The sequence below is a fragment of the Epinephelus moara genome, chromosome 12 (genome assembly GCF_006386435.1).
Source record: "Epinephelus moara isolate mb chromosome 12, YSFRI_EMoa_1.0, whole genome shotgun sequence".
Classification (NCBI taxonomy): domain Eukaryota; kingdom Metazoa; phylum Chordata; class Actinopteri; order Perciformes; family Serranidae; genus Epinephelus; species Epinephelus moara.
In genome coordinates, this window is record NC_065517.1 from 39,710,113 (window position 1) to 39,728,747 (window position 18,635).

At 38.6% G+C, this 18,635-nt stretch overlaps 2 protein-coding genes across 2 annotated transcripts in view; one reads left to right on the top strand and one right to left on the bottom strand.

Moving 5' to 3' along the window:
* LOC126398660 (vascular endothelial growth factor A-like) overlaps positions 1-18,635 on the bottom strand; it is a 193,839-nt gene that overhangs the window by 107,029 nt on the left and 68,175 nt on the right. The gene's annotated exons all lie outside the window — the stretch shown is intronic.
* Positions 1,181-18,635, top strand: part of LOC126398655 (ectonucleoside triphosphate diphosphohydrolase 5-like) — a 25,737-nt gene continuing 8,282 nt past the window's right edge. Inside the window, exons 1-13 of the mRNA XM_050058165.1 lie at positions 1,181-1,253; positions 7,619-7,851; positions 8,287-8,366; positions 10,473-10,616; positions 11,113-11,188; positions 11,666-11,701; positions 11,981-12,069; positions 12,163-12,245; positions 14,749-14,810; positions 15,191-15,292; positions 16,967-17,110; positions 17,414-17,470; positions 17,667-17,782. Coding sequence (XP_049914122.1) covers positions 7,626-7,851; positions 8,287-8,366; positions 10,473-10,616; positions 11,113-11,188; positions 11,666-11,701; positions 11,981-12,069; positions 12,163-12,245; positions 14,749-14,810; positions 15,191-15,292; positions 16,967-17,110; positions 17,414-17,470; positions 17,667-17,782 — 1,215 coding nt within the window. The 5' untranslated portion in view covers positions 1,181-1,253; positions 7,619-7,625. The remainder of the gene's footprint in view (positions 1,254-7,618; positions 7,852-8,286; positions 8,367-10,472; positions 10,617-11,112; positions 11,189-11,665; positions 11,702-11,980; positions 12,070-12,162; positions 12,246-14,748; positions 14,811-15,190; positions 15,293-16,966; positions 17,111-17,413; positions 17,471-17,666; positions 17,783-18,635) is intronic.

Here is an 18,635-nt window from a genome sequence, read left to right on the forward strand (position 1 = left end):
AACTTAATTCAAGATATCTAGAAAGGACCATGTAGATATCTTCAATTGATGATAATTAAAGATATCTTGAACTTGAATTATGACTAGTCAAAATTAAATCGTAGATATCTCAAACTGGAATTAGAGATATCTACAATTCAGTTGCAGATATCCGCAACTACATTGGAGATATCTATAATGACAAACTCCATACACATGAATGGCAAAAGTAGTTTGAATCTTACTAGTCAAAACTGAATTACCGATATCTTGAATAAGAGTTTTGACTAGGCAAAATTATGTTGCAGATATCAGTAATGAATATCCAGTCTACCTATTAGATGTTAAAACGGCTTGCCATATGGCTGTGTGTGTGTTTTTTTTAATTGAATAATTTAAATGTACAAAACTTCAAGGTACACAATAACAATCAGCACATTAGTGACAGTACATGAGTATATCAAGTATTTCAGGGACAGTTATATATATTAAATAAAAAGTAAATCAGCACAAAGAGATGGTTAAGGAAAAAATAAATAATAAATAAATCAAGGATAGAGTACAAAATAAAATAAAAAACCCCAAAATAGTTCAAGCAGGGGCTTCAGGGAAAAACTTTTCATAATGACTCAGGAAGGTATTACTTTTTTTGTTATTTACCAAAATCAGAGATTTAAGCAAAGAGCTCAGTTCCAGGAGAAAAGGAGCAGTGAAGGAGGAGTGAATGAAAAATTTTGCATATAGGATAATAAAGTTCATCAGGTGTTCAAGAGCATTATCTTCTGGGTTAACATAGTAGCAAATAACATCTTTAAGGGTAAGAGAGTAGATAGAGTTAGCAGCATCAAAAAAACGAGATTCAACATCACTCCAAAACATTTTGGATATATCACAATAAAAAACTCAGATGTGAAATTGTTTCTGTATTACGATTACAAAAAGTACAGAATCATCAACATCTATAAACTTAGCAATAATACTACTGACTGGGTATATATTATGCAGTATTTTAAAATGTACTTCTTTAGCCTTGCTAGATATGCAGTATTAAGGGGTAGAAGCCAAACTCTTCTCCAGTTTATGCCCTCTATTTACCAGCATAATCAAAAAGACTGAGGATATTGTGTGTTGTTATCTGTGGACAGCTCCTTCTGTGACGTCACCGACACTGTTGTTCCCCTGCACGAGACCCAACACTGCTGAATCACAATGGTGACGTCACCGCGAGTCAGCCGTTAGCCGTTGGAGAAGAAGCCGGGTAGTCGGACATCATGGTGAGCTCCGAGTGTGTCCAGCGCTCAGGAAACACTTAAATAAGTTAATTACATGTCTTAATTACCGTGTGTTTTACTGTTTCCTGTGTGTTTGGGGAGTCTATTCTTTAAAGTTGTTCGAGGAACATTTCGTAACGTTCCGCTGTTAGCTGACTAGCTTTTAAACTAACTTCACCGTCAAACGGTTTTTACTGTTGTATTGTTGTCGGTGTTTTTGGAGTTTGGTCTCCAAGTTTCAGGTTCTTCGATGAACTCGGGTAGCTTGTTAGCTAACTAGCTTTTTAACAAACTTCACCGCCTTGCTGTCTTTAAAGTAGCTTTCACGCCAGCTAACGTTATCTTAACTAATGTCAGTTGAATGGGAATTAACCTTAATGAGGAGATGAGTGAAGTTAACGCTGCCAGCTGTGTTAGCTGCACTGACAGCTGAATTAGTTGCCTTTGGACATGTGGGAAAGTTTTCTAAACATGTGTCAAGTGTATTAAAGTTAAAGAGGGTACGACTTGGGTTATTGTTATCATTATATCGTGTCAAAGTTAACGGGAACGTTAGATATAAAACTTAAACGCTAACTGTTCTCGTCTCGTAGTTGTTAGGGGAAAGGATGGTTTAACTTGTTAAAACACACCATGACAGTGTTCAGGACTCGAGTTTGTTTTGTAGAAATAACTAGTTGTGATGTGGGCTGACCACATGTCTGTTCTGACACATTTCTGTGTGATGACTTTACATCCAGTCAGAGTACACTAACTGATGAAACATGCTGCACCTGTTCACAGTCTAAATGCATCACTGACAGTGGGTTATTAACTTTATGGACACTGTAGAAGTAGATTTTCCTGTTCATTTCTGTTAATGCTACAGTAAAAGTACGGTTATTTTAGTTATGAAATTGCCAATGATAGTTCAAGCCACTGGCAAGACACTTTTATAAATTCAGATTAAGTAAGGCAGACCTAGAAGCATCCTAACCCACCCCAAAACACTGATAAGACGTAAAAAAAAAAGTACAAATGTCGTTAACTTCATCAATTTATTACACTTTATAAACTTACAGTTACTAATGCAATCACTTGAGAAAAAAATCTGCTCTTTTTTCTGAATTAATGAGACTATTATCTCAGAATATGAGAACATTTTTATGGGAAATAAAGTCTGCTCTGTTTTAAAATCAGCAAACTAATAAAATCATTAATTCTCATTTCTCACCTGCTCTTTTCTGTTTAGTTATTGTAGAAAAAGCTGACGTAACTAGTTATAAAAAAACCCCCAAACATTCAGAGCTTGAGTTTGTTTTCTAGAAATAACTAGTTGTGCTGTGTGTGTCTAACCTGTGAAATGAACTGAGGGCTGACCACATGTTAGTCTGGTCATGTCACATCCTGCACCTGTTTTATCAGCTATCCTGCTATCTTTACTTTAAATGCACCACTGACAGTGGGTTATTAACTTTATGGACACTGTAGAAGTAGATTTTCTGGTTCATTTCTGTTAATGCTACAGTAAAAGTACGGTTATTTTAGTGATAAAATCGGTCTAGAAGCATCCTAAATCAGTGGTTCCCAACTGGTGGGTCGCACAAATATGTCAACTTTGTAAAAAAAAACAAAAAAAAAAACACTCTGATTTTAAGTACAGTAAATTTTTGTAGTGACTAACCGACAGCTACTTAACAGAGACAGCAAACTAACTCAACAACATGACCACACACAAGTATGACACTGCATGTATTAAACTGTGGGACCTTGAACTAATGACTACGGAGAAATTTGGACCCAGTGGCTGCACCGGTTGGGAGCCACTGCCCTAAACCACCCCAAACTACTAATATATTGACTTACAAAACACAAAAAATGTCATTAACCTTATGTTTTCTTTTTTTAACTTTATGAATCACTGTTCTGAATTAATGAGATTATTATCTCAGAATATGAGAACATATTTATAGAAAAAAGTCTCTGTTTTTCTGAATTAAGATTATTATGTCATAATTATGAGGGAAAAAATCAAGTGGAAAATTCTGTTCTTTTTTTAAAATTAGTGAACTAATAAAGCAGTTTATTTTTGTTTTTCAGCTGCTCTTGTCTGCTCAGTTATTGTAGAAAAGGCTGGCTTAAGTACTTAAGTAGTTATAATAAATTAGGGGTGTAACGATACATCGATCCACATCAATTCATTGATTAACAATACGATTATATCGATGCAAAATGAGAATATTGATCCATATCGTCATCTTAAAGATACGCATTTATTTTGAAATTCACATAGCACGTCTGTGTCACCATTTCTGGGCAAGCGTGCCTCCGCTCAAACAACAAACAGAGCTCAGAAATAAATAGGTCAAATCATATTCTAGTTGTTTTTGTGAGTTGATGTAAATGATTGTGTTAGATGGGCATATGATATCGCGTCATATTGATCGCAGGCTCCTGAATCAAATCGAATCAAAATCGTATCGTGACAGACTTTGTGATATCGGCAAACATCGTATTGTCATCCAGACAAATCGATATAATATCATATCATGATGAAGCTGGTGATTTACACCCCTATAATAAATACACCATAAGGACATTTAGATCTCGAGTTTGTTTTCTAGAAATAACTAGTTGTGCTGTCTAACCAGTGAATTCTGCTCTTGTCACATCCTGCACCTGTTCAGGATATTTTATCAGCTATCCTGCTCCTGTTCCTGAAACATCCTTACTTCAAATGCATCACTGACAGTGGGTTATTAACTTTATGGACACAGTAGAAGTAGATTTTCCGGTTCATTTCTGTTAATGCTACAGTAAAAGTACGGTTATTTTAGTTATAAAATTGCCATTGATAGTCCAAGCCTCTTTTTAAATTCAGTATCAAGTAAGGCAGCTCTAGAAACATCCGAAACCACCCCAGAAGCCTTAATATAATGACTTAAAAAACACTAAAAATGTCATTAAACTTATGCTTTTATTTATTTTTTTTAACTTTATGAAACTTAAAGTAGGTAATGCATTCATGTGAGGAAAAAAATCTGCTCTTTTTCTGAATTAATGAGATTATTATCTCAGAATATGAGAAGATTTTGATGTAAAAATGTCATTTTCTGAATAAAGATTATTATGTCAGAATTAAATAAACTAATAGATTAATTAATTCTCATTTTTCTGAATTAATGAATTGTTTTTCCTCAAGTGAATCCGTTAGCTTCTGTAGAAACTCCCAACAAACTTGTCAGCAAATCTCTTGTAAGATCTTATAGAAATGTAAGGCTTATATATGCACAGAGGTGATCAAAAACTTACAGATCCAGCTCATTTTCCCCCATTGTGTATTCTTCTCAGATAGTATTGTTTGCATGGTTTGGGAATATTGATGCACAGTGATTAACCATGCAGCAGAGTGAGAACATTGTTTTAAATCAGGGACAAGTTCCCCAATGTGACTTTGAGAATGCAGAGGCTCAGCTGCACGTGTCTTCTGCCTTCAGTCAGCAGTGGGAATTAAGCTATTAAAGAACTACAAGAAGTTTTCTAAAGATGTTGCAAAAACTGAACAGCATTAAAAGGTGATTTCTTATTTGTTCTCCAGCAATGACACAGTTCCTTCCTTCAGAGTGCACTGCCCACTGTGGAGCCACAGATTTACTTTACATTTATACAAATCACTGGAGACCACAGTTAAACAATACTTCACTGCCAGACTTGTGAAGGATTTTTTTAAACACGTTCTTTTCACATGCTGAGACGTAAGGCATGGGACTCCTCTTAACAAGTTCAGTGGCAGTTTCTGCATGTGTGATGCCTGGTGTATTTTAATATTTAACATTTGCATCTTTTCCAGCAGAGTAGCTTCAAATGAGCAAACATGCAGGCGACAAATGAAATAGATCTCATGCTTCATTTTAAAGTCACACACAGGAGCACACACCCTTAATTAAACCTTGTTGAATTTATCGAAGCGAGGTTATTTTAGTTACCTAAAACTAAACTAAAACTAGGTGTAAAAAATATTTGAGAAAATTGATGTAGAAATAAACTAGACTGTAGAAAAATGAAACTATAAATATGCTGTGTACTACAAATTTATCTTAAATAAAATAGAAATACACAGAAAATGTCTTTAGTTTTAGTCATTGTCAGTTTGGTTGTGAGTCAGTTGCCTCAAAAAAAGTGTTGTGTTTGTATTGTAATACCTCTGAACCTCTCAAATATTGCCCCTGACAAATACCCCTAATATTATAATTAAAAAAAAATACAAAACTAATACATAAAGTAATAAAACTCAAGTGAAACTAAACATATTTGAACAGAAAATAAACTGAAACCTGTTCTGTGGAAACTAAGTGAAACTAAACTGACTTGAATACAAAAATTAAAAACGAAATAAAAATTAAAGCTGATGAACAATACAACGTACAACAACTGACTTTAAGTCATTGTTGTTCTTTATAGATACCACTTAGCTTCTTAAGCATTTCAGTGACAAATAATGAAAGGACCCATTTGTTATTCCTATGGAGTGTCCAGTTTCAGAATTCCTTTTAATTTTTGTAACCTGCTTCAGACAAAAGTTAAATTCAAATTCATAGGCAGTAACATTTCTCATGTAAAAATGTCCTCAGTCACTTCATTTTCTGTGTAATCAGAGTGACTGTGTCTCAGCAGTTTCCCACAGAGAAGTGCCTGATTGAGGCTTCTGAGAAATAATTCACATCAGAGTTTTGTAGAGAGGTGTTAAGAAATGCTTGTGTTGGCATGTATTGATTAAAGATGAAGATCAAAGGATTTAAGTCGACAGCCTCAAAGGGTAACTTTGGTGTTTTTCAACCTGGGCTCTATTTTCCTGTGTTTTTGTGTCTTAAGTGACTAATGGAAACAACAGTTTTTGAAATTGGTATTGAGTGAGTGGGCTGACAGACAGCGATGTACCCACCACGGGCATGTTTGCACCGTCAATTTACGTCCTCTAAAAGTGTTTGATTATAATTCTAAGTGTCTGACAGCATTATGGAAAGGATCCCTACAGAGATAGGCCTTTTGGTTTAATCAGAAACAGCCCCAAAATTGCTTTCACCAAACCCACCAAACTCCATTTAAATAAAAAGTAAGTTTGTCATCATGAAGCACACTTAATTCAAAGTCAACAGAAACAAAATAAACCTCAACATCATCATCATCATCGTCATTCCACTTTTTCAACAATCATTGAAATAAACCCTTAATTCACACTGTTAGATGTGAAAATATGTTGGCTTTATACACGCTTAAATTAGTGTTTATTTAAATGGAGTCTGGTGGGTTTGGTGACAGTAGCTTAGGGGCTGCTTCTGGTTGAATAAATACAATTCTTTCCATGATGTTGTCAGACCCTTAGAACAACAATCCGAGCCTGTTGGTGGCAAAACAAGCACTTCCAGTGGATGTCAATGACGGTGCCAAATACCTCAAGTGATTACATCGCAGCCTGTGTAGTGGCTGCCAGCTGCAGCGCTCTCGCTCAATACTGGACCAGTTTCAAAACTAGTTGTTCCCATTAGTCATTTGGACACAAAAGCAAAGGAAAACAGGGTCCTGGCTGAAAAATACCAGTTACCTTTAAAAGGTATACTATGCAGGATTCTTTCTACTTTGGCATTTCATCTTGCTATATTTGCATTTTTTTCTGTGCTGTGTCTCTTGGTTGCCTGCTGCTCACGGTCAAGCACCTGGGGTCTCATTTATAAACGTTGCCTACACACAAAATGAGGCCTGATAGAGACGTACGGAGAGACGGAAATTGGGGACGAAAATGGTGAGGCGGTAGCCTGATTGGAGAAACTGTCATTTTTTGGCATACGTCATTTTTGGCTTATGTCTATACGCACATTTTTAGTATGAATCCTGGTCACCACCTATTTATAAAGCTCTGACTTCATCTGAGTGCTGTAGAGGTAAATGGCCATAAATGCCCCAAACACAGAGTAAGAAATAAATATGAAAATACAGGCAGAAAAATACACCATCACACAATTCAAGCGGGTCCGAGTGGGTCTCTGTGCATTGTTATATTAGGAAATCCAGCATAGTATATCTTTAAGTCTAACGTGGTCTTGTGATGTTTTCTAAATACTCTACAGGAGTCGACTCAGCAGGTAGAGAGGTTTATTTCGAGGTGTGTCTCTGTGGGTTGGTTAGAAAGTCTTAGAGGGTGTGGTCTAATGTAAATAACTATTGCCTCTTACCCTCTGTTGCTTGTCATGCTGTCATTTAACATCTCCCAATATTAGTCAGCAGCAGTTTGAGCTGCTTTGTTCAGCAGTTCAAAACCGTTTAATAGAGCACCAGTTTTACCGTGCTGTAATGAGAAGACCTATAATATTGTTCTTTAATTGATTCTCCAGTGTAAAGATGAAGCTCACCGTGCCGCTTCCACTCCTGATCCTGCTCGCTGTCGCAGACCTGAGCCGAGCCCAGGTCAAGACCTCTATCCTGGATTTGACCAACAGCATTGGGAACATCCTTCCCAGTCTGAGCCGACCGGCAAACCACAGCCGCATCTTCTACGCGGTGATGTTTGATGCAGGGAGCACGGGGACGCGCATCCATGTCTACACCTTCATCCACAGTGACTCAGGTATTATTGGGCAGATTACTCTGACCTGCTTCTCTCTGATCTTTGACTCGTGTTATCATACCAGCATCCAGACTGAGAGGCAGGTTGAATCAGATGTGTATTTACTGCTGCGAGGGCTTCAAGTGATGTGTTTACACGGCCTGCGATCAATTGATTTACAATGCAAACTGCAGAGTAACAAGCTGATTTGCAGGCTTTATTCCTTTGCTCAGCTCTCTGCTCTGTAAACCTGTGAATTTCCACCTCAGGGGACACAGGTTATACTTGACTTCATTTACTTTTGAAGAAATAATCCTATTTTGTCAGATTCAAGTCAACATGCCTCATCTTGAATAAGGGGATATACTCTGCATATGTATGCTAAGCAGATTTAGGCCCCTTAATGCTTTTAATAGCTGCTGCATATTTGATGTGGGTGGATCTCGTATCTTTCAGAGGAGCTGCCTGTTTTGGACAATGAGATGTTCCATTCCATAAAGCCTGGTTTGTCAGCATATGCTGACTCCCCTGAAATGGTGAGTTCATTGTCAAATCTAATCAATTATATTGAGCCGGAGGAAAAGGTCTGCTGGCTCTACATTGTACTCAGAAACGCTGCCAATAGCCTCCCTCTGCAGGGAATCACATTGCTAATGAAAGTAAGTAGGAAGTGAGAAAACCAAAATGACAAACGAGTGAATATTCAAGCAGCCTGATATGTAGCACAGCAAGTGTTTTCTCAACTCTAACTAGTCACCCTGTTGTCAAAAGACACCTCTGAGCAGTGCTGATTGTAGTAGAGCTGGGTGATGAGGAGAAAATCAAATATCAGGATATTTTTGACCAAAAAACTTTATCAATATCACAACAGTATTGTAGGGTTGACTATTGGTGCTTTAACAAAAATATTTAGTCAATGAGATTTTGATAAATAATCATAGGTGATGATGATGATGATTGATGATTGATTTTTTCTTTTGTTTCATGCACACAACATGTGACAACCCTCATGGGTTTACGAGACACCAATACAATAATGTTGCAGTGAACAATCCAAAGTACATGTTACGTTACTGCTCAGTCCTCAAACAAAATGCTCTGTCTTCTGGTCTGGCAAAGAAATTCAGCCACAAAAAGGGTTCCCCTTCTGAAACATTTCCATTATCATCCAACCAAAAGGAATCAACATAAATAGAGATCATTTTCCTGAAAATTACATCCCTTGTATCTTCATATTCAGGACAGTAAAACAAGAAATAAACCTCATTCTCAACTTCAGATAAATTATACAACAAACAATTTCTGTCTGTTAAACCCTCCAGTCTTTAAGGCTGATAGTAACGTTCCCGAGTGCAACTGTGCACATAGGGATCTTTGTCTTTTGTTTAGATTATACTTCACGTGAGGTTCCACACTGTAGCTATTTTTTATCAGAAAAGTTTGTAGTTTTGCAAAAGTTTTGACAGCATTTTGGGTGCAGGAGATTCATCTCTCTCCCCAGCATGGAGACCCATACCATTAAAACCAAACTCACATCAGTCAGAAGAGTGAAACCTCCAAAGATGATAAAATGGATAACGTAATAACGTGGCAGAATCGGGTTTGTTTATTTAACCCACATTTAAAAGACAAAACAGAGGTTAACACTATATATATCACCGCTAGTGATGCTGTGTTGTGTTTCTGTTTTGTGTAGAGTGGAGTTACAAATGACTGTGCACATCATATCTGTGGTTAATGTCAGTAAATTCAAGTGAAATACAGACTTGCACCACACGAAACACAAACGTGGGGGTGTAATTTCTAAGTAACTTGAGGTCTCCAGGTCATATTGGTCTCGTGCGAAAACGGCTACTTTTTTCCCCACAGAGAATTGATTAGGAATTGATAAAAAAATCCAGACCAATAAGCAGAAACGACAATGGCATTGGTATAAAAACAATCTATTAAATGAGATCACTAACTGTCGTGTCACCTTTAAAACCAGGAAATAACAGCATTTAGGGGGCTTTCACACTGCTGCGCGGTTATTTGCGGCCTGCATTTCAATGAGGGTAAGGTGGCAGAGGTGAAGCGATTTCAAACTCAGCAGCAGGGTATGAAGCAGATGCTGCCTACATGAACGAGCACGGAGAACTTGTGGTGGTTGCCGTCTGGTTTTGGCTATCCGAAAAGTATGCATCGTGGAAAGAGGACAAAATGGAAGAGCTGAAAATGTTGGTGTTAGAATACCTGGAGTAAAGGCACCAGCAACTTTTAAGGACAGTCAGAAGAAAAACTGGGCCTGGGATACCATTCCCACCAAACTTCAGATGACGATGATGATGATGATGATGATGATGATGATGATGATAAATTGTCTGAAAGTGTAGATTTCCTTTAGCTAGCTACAGTATACAGCTACAAGCTAGCTTGCACCTCTGTTAGTGTTCATCAAAGCATCTGCCTGTCATCGCAGCTATGGACCGTAGTGGCAGCACTGGGGTAGCCATTTGTCAGGTCAGTGACCACGCAGCAGTGTGAATGCAGCTTTACGATAGCCACAATCTAAGATGATATCTAGTCTCATATCACAGTATCAATATAATATTGACATATTGCCCAGCCCTATTTTGTAGTGAGCATTGTGCTTGTTTTTAAAGGCTGCACACACAGTGAGGATGTTGCTGAAGGTGGCCAAGAAGACCGTGCCTCGTCTGGAGTGGAAGAGGACTCCGCTGATCCTCAGAGCCACGGCTGGATTTCGGCTGCTGCCTGTAGAGAAAGCTCAGACTCTTCTGGAGCAGGTAAAAAGAGTGCAGCAGTATTGAGACATGACATACTGTTGAGACTTCTGTAAGGTAGAGTGCAGTTCTTCTTCATTGGGGAGTTGTTAGGCGCTACATTGTCTGACACTTTCCGGGGAAAGTACAGTGTCTTATCCAGGGAAGGAGCAGGCAGGAGGGGAAAGAACATTTCAGTGTTATGGCAGGTGGTACACAGACAAGAGGGAGAGTATTGTTATCAGAGTGGTGTGAGCTTAGTGAGGAAGGCTCTTGTGGAGGGGATAAGATAGTAATGGATGGCCCTGGGGCACCTTGGAAGATAAATGATACTTTATTAATCCCCCTGAGGGAATTAATTAATCCCTTCAAGCGGAGGGCACCTCTGGATGAGCTACCATTACAGTAGATAACATTAGGGCCATTTCTCTGCTGCTTTCCTTGGCGCCCTCGTGCTCTCACTCTCTCTCTCAGTCATTCTGCCTTGCCTGCCTCTCATCCTCTTCCTCCTCCTCCACAGGTTCAACATGTGTTTGATGAATCTCCTTTTTTGGTCTCAGACAACAGCGTCAGCATAATGAACGGCACGAACGAAGGTAACGTCTGCCCACCCTCTGCCCTCACAAGCAACACATTCGTCAGTCATTACAGCCACTCATGTTCTTGCTGCAGCACTTTGTCGGTGGCATCAGTGATCCCTCTGCCCCGCTTTATGTTTGCTGTGCAGTTTTCATAAGTAATCTTTGTTTACTGCAGACGTCTAATTAAATTGTTGCAGATTATTGCTGTCTTTTATGATGACACTTAAGAAAATGAAGTCGCTCTTCACCACAAAGTTGTTGTGACCTTAAAAGTCTGTAATTATGTGGTGAAAAAATGTTATTGTCTGTTGTGCCACAGTGTACTTGATTTGTCAGCATTTCAACCTTGTTTTTAAGATTGCAGCTCTTACTCACATGTTTGTTCGTTCTGTAAGCATCATAATTTCTTTAAAAATTTGTCGTCAGCTTTCCTAAAATATTGTGCTCCACCTGAAACGTCTCTTTCTTGGTTTGCTCATCTCTTTAATGTAGGAATCCTGGCTTGGATATCTGTGAACTATCTGACAGGTGAGTACTGTAAACTCGTATCCAAATTTAACTTAGTGTCTGAAATTGTCGTAGTGTCTTATTATAGACCCTGCATCACAAATCCAGGCTGAATGCATACAGTTATGATTGCGTTGCCTCAGGGGGATAGCTCTGATCTTTATCAGGCTCCGCGTAGGGATTTTATATTTTGGGTTGCACATTCTGTGTCAAATAGGCCTTTTGAAGATAGCATCTAAGGTATAACTGATTAGCTCTTCTTTGTTGTGTCAGCTGGATTAAAGTAGGAAATGTTTTTAGGTCACCTGAATGCACTTACCAAGAAGACGGTGGGAATCTTGGATCTGGGGGGAGGATCCACGCAGATCACTTTCCTGCCAAAAACAAGGGTCAGTTGTTTGTTTGTATGTTAAGAGATTTCTGTACAAATTAAACTCATTAATGATTATTTACCCCTTTATGTCCTCCATGTTCCTCTGAAGAAAACCATCGAAAGTGTTCCTGTTGATGATTATGTTGCCAGATTTGACATCTCCAACACAACGTTTGAACTCTACACTTACAGGTGACAGATCATTAATGCATGTTTCATAAAACAAAGTGACCCTCAGGGCTGTACCAAAGAGTTCAAAGCTTCAAGGCTTCATTCATCATGTTGACATTCAGATACTAAATCAACATTTGAATGCTGCGCAGCTTTTTTTCTGCATGTGTATTCATCCTGTTTACAAGGTTCAGTGTGTAGGAATTAGCAAAAATAAATCACATGAGAATTCTAATCGTTGTGTTTTCGTTACCTTAGAATCAATCAATCAATCAATCAATTTTTTTTATAAGAGCTACCTGATAATAGAGAGTTACAGTAATCCAGCCTTGAGGTAACAAAAGCATGGACCAATTTTTCTGCATCTTTTCGGGTCAGGATAGGCCAAATTTTCGCAATATTACGTTTGTTTTAAATGAGAATTAAAAGACAAATCTTGATCAAATGTTACTCCGAGGTTTCTTACGGTAGTGCTAGAGGCCAGAGCAATGCCATCTAGAGAAACTATGTCATCAGATAAAGAGTCTCTGAGTTGTTTGGGGCCAAGAACAATAACTTCAGTTTTGTCTGAATTTAACATCAGGAAATTGGTGCTCATCCAGGTTTTTATGTCTTTAAGGCAGTTATGGAGTTTAGTTAATTGATTACTTTCTTCTGGCTTCATCGATAAATACAACTGAGTATCATCCACATAACAATGGAAATTTACAGAGTGATTTTTTATGATGGTACCTAAAGGAAGCATATATAGAGTAAATAGGATTGGTCCGAGCACAGAACCTTGCACAACTCCAAAACAAACTTTAGTACGTAAGGATGATTCATTGTGAACGTCAACAAACTGAATGAGAATGAATGAATGAATGAGAATGAGCTGTTTATGTCTACATAGGGAGCAGATCCTCATGTATGGAGATTGCCATGTTGTACCGCCATTTTTCTACAGTAGCCCAGAACAAACAAACCGAACACTGGCTCTAGAGAGGGCCTTTCATGTTTTTGTGTCAGTCACTGTAGTTAGTAGCTCCTCTGCGACAAGAGCATCGGGAAGACTCTGATTTATTTAAATGTGGAACTGTTTTATTCAGTGTTTTTCTGGTTTAAATCACCTGGTCTGTTTGTTTTGGAGAAGAAGAGACCGCTGTGGATAAATTGGCACCCAGGATAAAGCTCTTGACCGTCTGGATCTTAAGATATCAGAGAATTACAGTGAGCACAAATTAAAAGGTACTGGGCAAGTGGCCCGTCTCCGTCTTTGCTGGTTTTAATCTCCTTGTCCGTTTGTTTGAAGCCCAATTCAGACCAAAGTTTCGTGACGAGATGAAACCGTTTTAAAACGTTGCAGAGAAAAGATGCAGCGGTGTGAACTGGCCGGTCTGAGCTCGACTCAAGTCAGCTGATGGTGTCACCTGCAACCCAACTGGTCAAATCACTGCCAGGGGCTGGTTTTAGAATGTAAAGCACATCACCTGTTTTTACAGCCAATCAGCTTGTAGTGAAGTCTGCTAGTCAAGTCAAAATGGCCGCAGACGGTGTGTTCGCTTCGTGCGGCAAGTGCTCCGTCCCCACTGAGCCCTCTGTTTCTGTCCTCTCAGTGTGCTGGTGTCGGACGGTGGGTCGCTGCTGCTGCTCACTGTATGTGCCTATGTACATAATCACTTTGTAGCTCCCTTGTTTGGTTCAGTAGACGCACTGACCACCTCCTGTCCTTGCTCTCCCTTCTCAGTAGAATTTTAAAATCTTTCTCTTCAGTGAACTCACTGACTTCATCAAATCCCTCCGTAATCAAAATGCAGAGGACACAATGTAGCACAATATAAATACAAAACAAGCAGATGTCAGAGGGATATATGTGCTGATCTGGATAATACAGTGTAAATAAAACAGGTCAGCTGGAGGATAGCGTCTGGTTACCATGGAGACGACTGAAACCTTTTGCTGAGGCATAAACTGAAAACGTCATGTGGCTCTTTAATTTCTGTCAAATGACACTCATCAAAATTGCTGAACGCCGTACTATAAATCAGGCTTAATTAATATAATCCGATGAGTCATTGTTTTTCAAATTGAGGATTTTATTCAAGGATTTTTCTTTTTATGATGATGATGTCATAAAATTAGACGACAGACATTTAAAGCTGCAGTCGAAAACCTTGATAAAAGCCTTTAATGGAAAAAGAAGACATTTGGTACAGCCCTGGTAATCCTACATTTGAATTATATCTGATTGCATCAGATCAGTTTCTGATTTAATCTCTTCAAGGTTGTTTTTATATATTTTTAGTTTGGTCTCCAGCATGGACTAATTAAGTTACACACACCGGTACTACTGACTTTGTTGTTTTAACTTTCTTTACCCGGATCTGTTTTTAATTAGGTAAACTTCTATTATCTGTTTAGTCATTAGGATGTGAATAATACACAGACACCATTTGTTTGGCCTATTTTCACAATGACTTGCTTGTTACATACACAGTCTGTTCCTGGTTTTGTAACTCTATAACAATCCTTTGACTTCCTCCAGTTACCTCGGACATGGACTGATGGCAGCGCGACTGGCCACGCTGGGAGCTCTGGGTGCAGAAGGTACTGTGCTGTACACAATGAAAAAGGTGCTCTGTTGCCATTAGCTGTTGGTCAGTGTTGTTCATTGTGAGCGTGTCTCTGAAGGATGCGGAGACACAACAGTGAGTCAGTTCTCCAAGCGCTCTCTCGGGTGTTGTTTCCTTCCTGCCTATTCCTCCAAATACTGAGTTAAGGCAGTAACAAGAGAGAGATGTTTTTCTGAGATGTACTTTCAAGTCTTCCTCTCGAATAAACAATTCAAGTGAAGCACTGAGATGAATCACCGAAGGGCTTCAGAGGAAATTGTGTTAGTGGCTGAGTCAGTCTCAGACCACGGTGACCAGGTGTGAAGCCGTTGAGCCAGTTAGAAGATTAAACGAGTCACGTCTGTGCTCTAACAGGGTTGGAGTGGCGGGTTTTTAAAAGTTCCTGCCTGCCAAAGAAGTTCAGGGATGAATGGAGATTTGGAGGGCAGACCTATCAAGTGAGCGGGGACCCAGATGGTAAGATCATGTTTGCTTAAAGGGATAGTTCACATCTTTTGAAGTGGGGTTGTGTGAGGTACATATTCATCGTCAGTGTATTACCACATTAGATGGAGACACAGGCAGGAGTACAGACACAACAGCTAATGTACTAGCTAATGGACAGGGGCAGCAGCAAAACATATTTTAGCCACCTAAAAAAATAACATCAGTTAAGTGAAGGCTATATTTAGAATATTTTAACTGCATTACCTTGTCGTCAGGCAGTGATTTCCTATGGGGAAGTGGGGCTGTCATCTATTCTCTCTTGAAAACCAGACTCTATTAACCGTAATGATGAACACAGGAGCTGCTGGTCTACTGCTGCTTCGATCAGTTAGTCTGTTTGTGTAATTGTGTGACTTAAGTGTTTTAAACGGTTAGTTCAGATTCATTAAACTCACACAATAACTCAAACTAACTAAATAATCAAAGCAGCAGTAGACCAGCAGCTCCTGTGTTCTTTTTCTTAATGGAGTCTGGTGGCTTTGCAGAGAACATAGATGGGGAACCAAAGATGTTATTGGGCTGTCTGCGTCAAGGTAAAGCGGCGAAAATATTCTAAATAAAGCGTAAACTTAAACTTACACAGATATTTCTTTAGGTGGATAAATACGTTTTGATGCTGCCCCCATCCACAGCAGTACATTGCTTAACTTCCATGGCGGTACTCTTGCCTTCTTATCCAAATTTGGGGAGTACCAACCACCATCTACTGTAGGTAATAACACTGACTATAAATAAGTACCTCATATAACCCCACTGTAAAAGATCCAAACTATCCCTTTAAAGTATAATCAGTCTGTTGAATAGAGTAAACCCAAAGTTGCTTTATGTGGGAACAACATTTTTAAACATCTTTTTAAATGTTGTTATGATGCTATTAAAGGAATACTTCACTCACAAAATGATCATTTGTGTAGAAATGACTCACCCTGTGTTACGCTGAGGTTGTGAAGACAACTTTGTTTTCATGGCATGCCTCCTAAGTGAACGAAGATTGTTGAAAGTCATAGGAGTCCATATTTAACAACGGCAAATCTTTATCAAAACATCCGTGTACAAACTCTCACACAACAGCTCCCGTGTTCAGTTAGGTAAAATTGGTGTCTTTGTCAGTGCAGTCTGACTTTGAAAAGAACAAAGATAAGTTTTACTTTCAGCTCAGCTTTAAAGGTGTTATCAAGAATGCATGTTTTTAGGAAGTACTGAGCAAACGACTTGATAAATGAGATTTGGATTATACTGCACAAGTTGTGTTAGAGTTTGTAAACAGATGTTTTGATATAGTTTTGCTGTTTTTAAATGCGGCCCCCTTCACTTCAGTACATCAAGATTTTCTTCTGTTTATGGATTTTTCCTTCACCGTGGAGGCATGCCATAAAAACAAGGTTTTCTTCACGAATTAAAGGTACACAAGGTAAGTAATTCATATACAAATGATCATTTTGTGGGTGAAGTATTCCTTTAAATTCAGGTTTTTCAGACTGCAAACATCCACAGTAAATCAGATGTGACAGATTTGAGCAAATACAAAGCTTAAGTTAGGTTTCCAAAAGCCCATTAAAATGGACGTAGTTGAATTACGCATCATCTCATAATGTTCCAGCGTGAGATGCATAATTTACACCGCTGTCTCTGTTTCCTCTCCAGGTTATGCAGGATACAAGCTTTGTTATCAGGAAGTACTTAAGGTGGTGAAGGGGATTATTCATCAGCCGTACGAGCTCCAAGACAACAATGTATTCTATGCATTCTCCTATTACTTTGACAGAGCTGTGGATGCAGGCCTTATCGGTTAGTACACACACCCTCTGTACACACCTTACATAATTATACGGAGCCAGCAGGATGTTATTACCCATTCCAATGTGAGACAGAGTTAGGAAAATGTGAGTCATCTGCACCCGTCTCAGTGGATTTGACGAGCTATAGGTGTGTAGTTATTACAGAAATTGCAGTCCTCTGCCAGTATGAGCTGAAAGGGCACCAGCTCTATTATTAGTATTATGGAACTGTGCATGTATATCTACTCTGTTAATGAATGGTATAGCATTTAAAATGTGCGGAAGATGACCCCAATCTAAACCCCTGTTGCAGATGGGGTCCAAGGAGGGATGCTGGAGGTCAGAGACTTCAAGAAGAGAGCTAAAGAGGGTGAGAGATGGGCAGAGCAATGCATCTTTACTGTGAAAGATCTGCAGCTCCCTGTACTTGAGACACAGTGTGCATCTCAATAGTCTGGACTTGTCGTGTCCTCGCTGCTCTGTGAAATCCTGCCCTCATCCTCTCAGCAGAATACAGATGACTGATTATTCAACCTAACACCCGTGATTCCCTTTTGTCTGCTCAGTGTGCAATAAGATGACCAAGTACCCCCCTGTCAGTTCTTTCCTGTGCATGGACATGACCTACATCACCTGTCTGCTCAAGGATGGGTTTGGCTTCAAAGATGGCACTGTGCTGCAGGTGAGCATTAATACAACACAGTCAGCAGGGTTTGTGGCGTCGCTTTGAGCAGGGTTCCTGTAGTTCCTTAAAAAGTCTTAAAAAGCATTGAAACCATTTATCCAAAAGTAAGGCTTTTATTAGTATTAAAATGTATTAGACTCTTTCAAAAGTCTTAAAAATGCAAAAACATGGGTAGTAGGATTTTATACATTTTTTTGTTTCCCGACAGTGCATCGTAAAAGCTCCAAATGATAAATTATTTAATAGAAATACTTAACTGTGTGCCTCTTGTAACATTTCTGCAGAATTTAAGTCACAGGGGGCCACGTTTAACAACAAAACTTTTTTTCATGCTTTTGGACGACATACTATACTGTGACTTTTTTTTCATGCTTTTGGACGACATGCTATTTCATGATTTTTGACGACGTACTTTTTTTTCATGAGTTTGGACGACATACTTTTTTTTCATGATTTTGGACGACACTTTTTTTTCATGATTTTGGACGACATACTATACTATGACTTTTTTTCATAATTTTAGACGACATACTTTTTTTTCATGATTTTGGACGACATACTTTTTTTTCATGAGTGTGGACGACATACTATACTATGACTTTTTTTCATGATTTTAGACGACATACTTTTTTTTCATGAGTTTGGACGACATACTATACTATGACTTTTTTTCATGATTTTAGACGACATACTTTTTTTTCATGATTTTGGACGACATACTTTTTTTTCATGAGTGTGGACGACATACTATACTATGACTTTTTTTCATGATTTTAGACGACATACTTTTTTTTCATGATTTTGGACGACATACTATACTATGACTTTTTTTCATGATTTTAGACGACAT